The sequence below is a fragment of the Lipophrys pholis genome (genome assembly GCF_963383615.2).
Source record: "Lipophrys pholis genome assembly, chromosome: 17".
Classification (NCBI taxonomy): domain Eukaryota; kingdom Metazoa; phylum Chordata; class Actinopteri; order Blenniiformes; family Blenniidae; genus Lipophrys; species Lipophrys pholis.
The window spans coordinates 8507905-8518796 of NC_137643.1; the positions used below are offsets into that span (position 1 = coordinate 8507905).

The following is a 10892-nucleotide window of genomic DNA, read 5'->3' on the forward strand; positions in this document are numbered from 1 at the left end:
TTACTTTTGTGTGTAAAAGTAAGGCTGACTGGTGGAAAACCTCCAGAGATCAAATGTCATTCAACATGAATGATACCCAATATAAAGAGTTTGTGGTACAATGCCCAAATGCAGTAAAAAAAAAAAAAAAAAAAAGGAGAAAAAAGAAGAAGTGATGTGTTCAGAAATGGAAACTGTTGTGATTAAAACATCTCTGTGTTACTTCTTACTCGTTAATAAACAGTAAAGCACTTCGAGTGTTACACGTTTTAAATGGCCTGTCAGTGTAAAATCGGACACAGAGGGCTGTTCTTTGTGCTCGTAATCACAAATTGTATTTGAAGCTTATGGTCAAATAGATAAGCTGGATCATGAACTCAATTTGCTTCGTACGCCAAAACCACATCCATACGTAAGTGCCGACTAAAACACAATAAAATGACAAACTTTTCCAATAACACACAGCAATTATCTCTTAACATGTCTGCTGAGGGAATCACAGTTTTTCCAAGTACTGCTTTTATAAATTATATTGCAACTCTTTTTGATGTACAACGCTTCCTCAGTCATCCAAAGTGCTGTTGCATCAGTTCAAATTCACACAGGCTCAAATATCAAATGCCTGTTCATAATACAAAACGAGTATTAAAACACAACATTTTCAAGTCTTTTTTTTTTTTTTAAACTGATAGTGCATTTACTTGCTGGCAAAGTAAATTTGCAATTGATAGAATGCACTGAGCATCTTCTGCTTTCCCTGCCCAGCCCGATAATCATGGGCCAATTTTGCATGTGACTACATCTACTGTTAGACTGCATTGAACCCTAAGAAAAGATGCTGTAAGGTGCTGCACGTCCCGTGCTGTATAAAACAATTAGGAAGCAATAGAAGCTGTGTACAAAATGATAATGCAAAATGGTATTGCTTGGCACATTTTGGCTGTGGCTACATGTCTTCACAATATGCTCCCATCACAAGGGGGGGAAATATACTTTCAGTTTTCTAAATTTCATCTTTAATCATTTCTATCAATTCCAGGGCAGCAGGTCTTACCATCACTAGAGATAAGGCTTTCAATTCTGCTTCTCAATTTGGACTTTGTCATTTTCAGGATTGTGAGGTTCAAATGACAATGCTCATAAATACGTGGTCTACTATGACATATGACAAAGCAAAATGGCACAATATATGCGTCTAGAACTAATCTGGAGGATTTTGTTGCTTATAAGAGTGTTTGATGTATTGTTTTAGATTCAAACTGTCCCGACAGTGACCCTCCATGTTTTCTTCCTTCATCACAGAGACATATTGGTAGGGTTGTGTTTGTAAAGAAAATGATAAAATAAAGATCAGAGCATCAACTCCTTGGCTGTAACATACATGTAAAATATTCCCAACATTTCTCAGTTTAGAAAAAAAAAAGTCAATGAGTAAAAAAAAAAGCAATATATTTAGAGACAAACATTTTCTGGTGATATAGTGCAATAACTTAAGTGTCATTAAACAACGCTGGACATTTAGGGGTTAACAAGTGTCTTTCTGTATTTCTCCTCCTCTTCTGTTTTAATGTGCCTCCCAGTCATCAAGACTGGCTCGACGCCAGATTTTATTCTTATGTAATCAAGTCCGCCTCCTGCCTGGCATGCTGGGACGCCTCCATGTGATAGCGAGGTCAGCTAAGGTGAGTCAGTAGGAGTGACGGCGCCACTTGAGGACACAGAGTTGTCCTGTGTAGCTGGGCTGACACACGTGGAGGGCAAGCAAATCTTATTTTCCCTTGTAAAACCTAAACACGGCGGCCCGCTAACACAGCCCACTCTGTCTGTAAACTCTTCTCCAGCTGTGCAGCCGTCCACACCTGGCTCCGCGGCCTCTGGCTCCAGAGGTTTAAATCTTTTAGGTGAGCATGGTCGACATGAGGACACGGTGTCAAGTGAGGCCACGTGGCGGTCGCTCCCATGTTTTCCATGTTGATTGTGGTCATCTATGCTTGGGGTTTTCCCAGATTGGTCAAGCTGTGACCAGCTCAGCTTTCGTTTCTGGGGAGGGAAATAAAAACAGAGAATTAGAACAATAACAACAACGCTCGGTGCTTTTAGGAAGAGACCGAAATTGATTAGTAAACTAAATATACAAGTCAGAGGAGTATGACCAGTATCTTCTACAAAATAATATATTTTTTATCCTCCAATCAGATTACTTTTTGAAAAAAGACCTTCCATTAACATATTATCTTTTTGCAGATCAATTCAACAGCCATGGCTGAAAGAAAAAAAAAAAAAAAAACAGCTTTCAATAATAACAACCAAGAGGAAGCTCACCTTAACTGGCATGTGGAGCTGATTTTTGCACCAGTGCGATTTGAGTCCAGGAGTGTTGCTCTGGCTTGAAATGCTTGTAGCCTTGAAAGCCACCAGAGGGAACCACATTTTGAGAAGCACTTCGATCTGCAGCAGATTTTGAAGGTACTTCTCACTGTAGGAAGAAAGAATTGAGGAAAATTAATCAATTGGCAATGTTACAGTAAACACTGCACGTCAATGATAAACATGTCCACTGCCATCAAGTTTTCATAAAGTATTTGTGATGGTCTTACCCCATTTCAGGCTTTTGCAGGACTCCAAGTATCCTCTGTAATCTGTCCATGGCAACACTCTGTTGGAAACTTGTTAAACCTGTGAATATATATATATATATGTTATTAGAATATCAAAGACAAGCAAGAGTTAAAACGCGGGGTAAAATGCATTAATCACAATAAGCATGCTAGGTATTGGTAAAGTACATACCTCTATCAAATCGGCCAGTCTGAAGACCATGAAGAAGCTCAAGCAAAGGATGGATGAACCGGTGCAAATCTTCACACTGAAATCAAATCCCAAAGAGACAGGTTTTGTTAAAAACACGTAACAAAAACCACGAGAAGAAAACCTTTCAAGTGCTCAATTTAAGTATGCTCACTTTCTGAGCAAAGGCCAAGTCTCCTGGTGTCGCTGATGAAGCTCTGAAGGTGGCGGCTCTGGGAGAAGAGGCTGAGTCATGACATTTGGTTGTGTCGGAGCGCTGTTCGGACCCGGAGTGCAGCTGGTCTGGTCGAGGGGGGAAATGAAGGTAATTTCCCGAAAGTGTGATTTGTCCTTTTGCTGAGAGAGAATTTCTTATTCCACTGTCCCCTTCTCCCTCGGAAAAGACATCGGCTTCGTCCTCAGTCTGCTCACTCTCGCTGAGGAGGAAGCTTGAGGTGGAGGGCAGCGAGTCATAGGACGGCCATTTGGAGGAACTGCCCAATGAATTCATCTGTGAATGAAAAGAGAAGCCATACGATTGAAGAACGTAAAGGAATCAACAAACCTGTCCCGACACACCAACTGAGATTTCTCAAACACTTTACACATATATGACAGGTGCCTGAAAAATGTATTCAAACATTCCAACTCTACATATTTTACTGTTATTACACACAAACTGAAATATTTCAGGTATATTTAAGTCTTTTTAGTTTCATCCGTTACAACTCTTACCTTTTAAGCCATGTAATTAATTTTTCTAAAAATGACATTCCTTAAAGTCTGTTGTTCTTTGTAATGTTTTTCTTTAACATGCGCAAAAATACTTTTCTATTTATATTTAATAAGTGTAGAACTAAGTGGCACATCCACAATGCACTGATATTCCAATATTGTTAAATGTTTTATTGTCAATACATGAAGAAAATGTGTTGATTTTCAACTACTTCTTTTTGTTTACACCCACTGTACACTGTACAATATAAGACACACTTAACACAAATGAGAAAAACGTTTTGGGAAAATGACTGAGCCCTCACTTTTAATAGGAATGTAAAATAGTAGACATGTTGTCATATTATCACACTGTAACACAGACTTTAATTAAGCTGCATGGTGTTGAAAAAAGTTTTTGTCATATGTCAATCTGCTCGCATCTGAAGAAATGCAGTGTGTATGTTCCTAATGTTACTCCTATTCATATTTAATAGAGGAAGACTGTGACAGTCCTTTCATCGGTCGCGTTGAAAGATAAATGTGTCTTCTTGCTGCTATGGGTGGGGAGTGATGCATCAACTCATGTGGACCATCAAATAGGGATAATGCAAACAAAGGATGTCAATCAGTCTCAGCAGCACTTGGCACACAAAGCTGCGAATGATCAAAAGTCCCTTCTGAACAAGACAAGGGAGTCACTCTCAAAATGTACAGAGACGGCTGCACAAAGACTTTCTGTGAAGCAGTCTGACATTGAAACAGTCACAGTGAGAACATTTTGCTGCCTCACGCCTTCAAATGTCCACGTGTTTATATTCAAGTGAGGATTGTGGTGTGTAAATAGACTATGAATAGCTTATGTCAAGTATTGCCAACAACACTATGCCAGCAACGTTTGTGTGATATCCAGTATAAATAAGCTGGGTCATCCCAGGACAGACTGTAATCCAGTGTTGACTGTGATTACTGACAGTAACCTCAGCAGCAACAACGCAACATTGTTGTGGACGACGTTGGGTTCAGCATGCTCCTTGCCACGACTGGTGCGGAGTCTGCTGGCATGTCTGCATGTCACTCGTGACACAATAAAGCTGAACACAACTTCGGTGCTGTAAACACGTCTGAGAGGAGGCAGCCGTGCACATCCTGATAAAAGCCACCGGGGTGAAGAAGTGAGCTCTTATCCGAGATGCTTTATTCTTAAAAACCGACGAAGTCCCCAAAACATAAAGGCTTTAAGCAAGCGCAGTTTCTTTGTAGAGATGTGACTGCAAAACCCGCTGTCTCACCTCTCCCTTAACAAGTCGAAGACACGTTTCTCCGGAGAAATGTTTAGGAATGTACTTTTGCAGATTATCACATTTAAATTGCTCGATCGTTATATTCCTATTGTTTAGATATTTGTTTCGCCTTCATCCGGCACTTGAAACACCGTAAAGAAACAAGGCACATGTATAAATAACCCGAAGGTAGAACTTACAGTGGTTAGTAAACGAAAAGGCAATTCAGACGGACAGGGCAAAATGTAAGTTATTATTTAGTTAAAATACACACAACAGATAAGCCATCTTACCGTAGTAACAGAGTAGAACTTTCCCTTTCCGGATGAAGACAAACGAGACGATAGCGGAGAAGGGTCTTGTTGAACAGTCTTCAGTCTGTGTTTAGGCGCTCAATGTGCTGTCCAGTGTACTCTCTCTCTCTCTCCCCGGTTTCTCTCTCTCTTTGCTCGTGTTCCGTTGACAGTCGAGCTCCAGCACGCACGGAGTACGCACACCGCTCAACGGGCGCTACACGTGCAGACACGCTGCCGCGCCGCCATTGGTCGGCGTGGGAATCACTCGCTCCTCATTGGTTTGTTGGCTCCTCCAATGGGCGGCGTTCGGCGTGCCAGTTGGCTGGTCCCTTTCACGAGCCCGCCCCGCCTCCCCAGGCAGCACGTGTAGGTGGTGTGGCGAAGAACGCGAGGAACAGCACGAGGCAGCTGCTATCTGTTTGAAATTTTGGTTTGATAACAGGTTCTCATTTAGCCCCAGACGGTTAATGGATAAATGCCAGGATTCTCATGTCATTTTACTGTTATTAAAACTTAATAACCCCCTTGCAGCACGTGCCAGTGTTGTTTATTGACAACATGTAAAATTGCATCCAAGTCCTCCAAACAAACATCATTTGAGTTGTTGACGGATTTTAAAATGTTTGATTTATATTTTCAAAACATCTAAACAAAAACTCTTTATTGTGGAATTCCATAAAACACATGTCAACCCCATAAAGTTATTGAAGCATACTTCACTCTTGACTCAAATCAGCATTCTTATATAACATTTGTATGTTTTCAAAAATAAGTTTGAAACTGTTAAACTGAACTTAATCACACACATTTCACCTTATTCTTTTAAGCAACATTACAATGGAAATCACTGGATTTCCATAAAAGACTGTTTACACACTGAGTTCCTGTGTACATGGCCCCAGTTATACCACGTGATATTTGATATTTGTGACAAATGAGCCAAAATGTGACTCACTGGTCACATTTAGACCAAAGTTATCTTTAAAAGCCAACATATTGCCACTTGCACCGGAGAAGAAAAATACTTAAGTTACCTATAGGGTAACTTGCTTCACACAGCATTAAATACCCCGAGATAGAACTGTAGATGTTTCTGTAGGATGAATAATTTGTTGGGGTTTTGCAGGACACATGCTACTGTTATGTAATGAAACAGTTCCTTGAACATATCTCAGTGAAAGTACAGTACTGAAATCCTTTCAGGCTGTGGCATGTGAAGTTAAACATAACCTTGCCGTATAGTAATGGCCATGAAAGTGTCTCTAGACGTGTCTGTTTTGTTCAACATGACATATAAATGTGGACCTGTGGTGGTGTAAAGGGGATTTGTCTGAGACACAAAATACAATAATTCTTATGTTTAGCTGTTCCAGAAGAAAATCAGCCAGTCACGGGAATGTCTTTAAATCTACAATCTTGTACAGTGATGGGGTTCACTGATGGCTACGGTCTCCCCACAGTGTAACTGCTGCTACAAGCTACAGCTACACATACAGAGCAACAGCAGCCGTATCATGTAAATGTATCACGTATTGAACTTATAGGAAACTTCTATGGATGGCCTACCTAGAAGCTCATCGCATTAGATAACAAGCATGAGCCAGAAAAAGCACATTTATGAAAATACATTACATAATTGTATATAATCCCATACATTTAACAAACTAAACCTTTAATAGAACTGATGCTATCAAATCATGTGTAATCAATGTGGATCATAACGTAAAGAATGTAACAGCCTAAGTTGTTTTCACAGATCACATGAATCGGCTGCATTGTTGTAGTTACTATCACTCAAGACGGACAAGATTTGGAGCATGTGCAGACCCAGCCACAGAGAGAGTGAGATGACTTGGAAGGCAGTCTTACATAATTACACAATAAGCTATATGCTGGGGGAGTGAATCACGTCCGTGGTCACATGCAGAGTAAGATGCTACCTGCAGTAGGACGTAATAGCTGCTTGATAAGCTTACAAATGCGGATGACCATGATTATACTAATTAATATTAATTTAAGACAAGGGAGCACATATGCAACTATTGGTAGAAGCAAAAGAATAGAAATTCCAAATGAATGCATAATATGGTACAAGTCAGTTATGGTGTAAAGATCTATTTAAACTGATGTCAAATTGAATTACAGTTGAGACAATAGAGAGAAAGCACAACCGTAAACAGAGTGATTTAATTACATAATGGACGCTGAGTGACCAAGAGCTTGGGGTTTCCAAGCAGAGTGTACAGGGTCCTCATCCCAATCAGACAATCTGTAATGTCCCTTTTGTGATGCATAGTTTGTCTCAATTCGGTCATCTTATGCAAACAGACTTTCTGAAGTTTGAAAAAAGAAGAAATACCCTATTTCTTTTGATTGTGGTGCAGATATTGTAACCACACAAACGTCACCGTTCAGTAACATCAACTGATAAAGAGGCAGTGCAAATAGTGGTAGTCATTACCAGCAGCAGCTTTGGCAGACAGTGGGGTTGGTTATACATGTGATGCAATGATGCAGCTACTCAACACGTGCACGTGCTCTCAGATTTCTGACATGTTACTGTCTTACTGGTTTAGAGATATTGACTCAAATGTTGTTTGTTTTTTTCAAATAGTATTGCCAATACACAGCCGCTAGAGAATAGTGAAATACCTGGAGTAAATTCTTGGGTAAATGACAACACATCCTGTCACTTGAAAAAGAAAAGACTTAGGGTAAAAACTGAAGACAGCTACAAGAGTATTTCAAAATACTCTGCTGCCACACTCGGAACAGATTGTGACTGTTATTATTAGCAGGCGGTATCATCTAAATTAGAAATCACAAGTAGCAGCCAACATGTTACAACTGCGCAAGTGCCGAGCAAATGGAAAAAAACTGACTGGTAGGTTTGTCCTCGCAGCGGTGATGTTGTTGTGCTTATGATGGAAAGGAGCCAACATAAATACTTGCACGTTTTACAATATCGCTGACCACCGATACTGCACACTACATATTACAGACTACTGCGCTAAGCTGTTTCTTGTAAAGCCTGAGATTATATGCAGTACCAATATTGGGGTTTTTTTATGCATCAAAGCAGATATGCATTATGCAAAGTCATTAAATGTACGTGCAACGTGTTAAGAAGTTCTCAGAAGGGGTTAAAGACTTGCATTTACAGTTCATAAAGCGGACAACTGCTTGTCTGGATTATTAGAGCAAAATGTAAATTTTCTGTTTCGACTGCAGTAGCTTCCTAAAACACTCTGCAAGTTTGTTTTTTTTTGCTTCAGCAACTAACATGGTGAATAGTAAGAATTTATTCAAATGTATGGCTGTAGAACCATCAAAAAATGTGAAATTTGTGTGACAAGACAATTTTTTTTCCCTATACAGTTCTTCTGTGTTACAGTAAAATCTTTATGTTAAAATGTGACACCGTTGTGATTCTAGTCTTTGATTGGACAGTCGTACTGCAGGAGTCTTTTGGAGGGGTGCTACATTATTGACTTATGCGTAGATGCAAAGGCTTATTTCCTCACTTTCTGATGGTTTTATAATTATGTATTCATCCCAAAGTGGGAGTTATGCTCATAAATATATAAATCTGGTCAGCTGCGACATGAACTCAATGGTGAAAACAATTAGCAAATTGCACTCAAAACCACGACTGGATGTCCTGGGGAATAAATTCTGAGTGAATTAAGTCACTTAAAGCAGGTATCAGAGTTCTTACATTGTTAAAACATCCATCATACTGCTCTTTCAGTACTGACTCACCACCTGAAGCCACAGGACTGGGCATTGACCTGCCCTGGTAACCTTGGAGAAAATGTTTCAGTCTCCCTGAGTGAGGGAGGCGAGAGCAAATGCCCTCGTTACAGTTCCCCGTGGTGAAAAAGCTCAGCGTCTGACAGATGTGCACGGCTGGTGCGTCTTGCTTACCGGAGCTTGCAGGAGGCAGTCGACGTGATCGGTGGACATTAACATCACACTGTGCGGCAGTGACCTTGAATTAATTTACAGCAAGTTGCCGCTGAGCGGAGAGGCCGACTGTTCACACTCGACGTGTCCCGCACTTCCTGAACTCCCTTGAGCAAACAACGCTGCATTAAACTACTTAATAGCTTTAATGTTGAAAATATATGACTCCATGCTGTGTTTGGAGAATACTTTGTTTTGTTGTTTAATAATGATAAATACAAAAAGTCATGAATTTATCATAAAGATTAATAATACAAAACAAATGTTTATTAACTCTTTCATCACAAGCAACACTCAGCATTAATTAATTTGTTCCCTTCAAGTACAAGTTCGGCATTTTCAGGTCAAATTAAGTGGAGACAGACGACGAAAAACTATTTTCCTGCAGTGACGTGGTGCCATGAACACCATGCAACGCCGTGCATTTTATGGGGTCTTCCAGTTCCAAACCAGCCCACTCTTAACGTCCTCTTATCGACCCACTTCATGGCTCTAGCAGCCGAGCCAGGGATCCTGTCGGTTGGTCCTGGAAATGAAGGCAAGCTTTCTGGCCATTTCCGTGTGGTAAATACGACGGCAGAGCTCAAAGTTCTTGCGCCGGCGCTCTTGGCAGGGCTTCTCGTAGTAGCGTTTGCGCTTCACGGTGTCAATAATCCCATCCTGAGTCAGGACCCTGGAGTATGAAGAGATGCGGAAAATCAGCGATTAAAAAACAGGCACGCGAGCGCAATTGTCTTTTAATAAAGCACATATATACTAACTGAGGAGTTAACGACACTGGAGTTAATATGGTTTTGGTGGATAAAGATAGGAAATATTGATATCTGGATGTTTGTTGTTATATTTTTTATTGCATACAGCTTTAAGTCATTCTAAAGATATACATACTTGGTGGGGGTGCTAATTTGTAATAAAATGTCATCCATGACAGAAAAATGACAGGAAAACTACTGTGTTGTAAAATTAAAGATTTCTGATTCCAAACACACAGCCTGAATCAAGAAAAGGCTTTTTATTCTATTCTTTTTTGGAAATGGATAACAACTGTGCTAGTTTAAAATACAGCATGAAGTCATGGGCCAAGCTTGCAAATACAATTAAAGTTTTAATAATGTTGTCAATGCTTCTTGCAGACTTACGAGAAAACTTGGTTTTATAATGACAACTGACAGTTTTCATTTTGTGAATCACGAATCAAACCTAAGGCATTTAGAAAATTCCGTCGTTTTGGAATTTAGAACATGGATACATTGGGGTTTTTTTAATCTATTTGTACCAGTCACGTTTTGACCCACATGTGCGGAATTATGAATTATTTATATACTACAAATGAGTGTAAATGTGCTTCATTCACAACCACAAATGGCATACGTTTTCAGTTGTTTTAGACTCTCGACAAAATTACAGCATTCCTATTTATTAAAATCCATTACTATTGCCCTTGTAGTTGCATTATCACTGACAATTTTGTGTGGTTTTATGAGTTTTTCTCTCACTGTGTACAATTAAATGAAATTCAAGGGAGGTAACAGTGAAGAGATGTGGTTGTAAATAAAAATAATAATAATCTAATACACGTGTTAATATATTTCAGAACATTGCGAGACCAAAACAAAAACGTTTACGCAACAGCGCCGCTGCGCATGCGCACATAAGTGACATTGAGTGGCAGGCGAACAGCAACACAGCTAATGTTAGCCTGTCACTCGCCGGGAAGAAATACCAATCTGATACGACTTTAAAGATGTAGAAACAGAAATTTAACCTGTTCAGGGTCTTATACGCCTCATCGACATTTCCCTCTGGAACCATCACCGTCCGAGCGATGAAGCGGAGGTGCCTCGCCATGTTGAACCAGGTGTCGGCA

General features: G+C 40.0%; 2 protein-coding genes across 2 annotated transcripts; both read right to left on the reverse strand.

Annotated features, from left to right (window-relative positions):
• Nucleotides 1-588: 588 nt before the first annotated feature.
• Nucleotides 589-5238, reverse strand: ciarta (circadian associated repressor of transcription a). The gene is made up of 6 exons (XM_080485756.1): nucleotides 5057-5238; nucleotides 2942-3277; nucleotides 2770-2845; nucleotides 2577-2655; nucleotides 2302-2455; nucleotides 589-2019 (listed from the first exon to the last, which is right to left on the reverse strand). Exons 2-6 carry the CDS (start codon nucleotides 3275-3277, stop codon nucleotides 1657-1659), a joined length of 1008 nt encoding a protein of 335 aa, XP_080341882.1. The 5' UTR covers nucleotides 5057-5238; the 3' UTR covers nucleotides 589-1656.
• A 1988-nt stretch (nucleotides 5239-7226) lies between these two features.
• On the reverse strand, nucleotides 7227-10892 carry mrps21 (mitochondrial ribosomal protein S21). The gene is made up of 2 exons (XM_080484363.1): nucleotides 10791-10892; nucleotides 7227-9698 (listed from the first exon to the last, which is right to left on the reverse strand). The coding sequence occupies exons 1-2, from the start codon at nucleotides 10871-10873 to the stop codon at nucleotides 9518-9520; spliced, it is 264 nt and encodes an 87-aa protein (XP_080340489.1). The 5' UTR covers nucleotides 10874-10892; the 3' UTR covers nucleotides 7227-9517.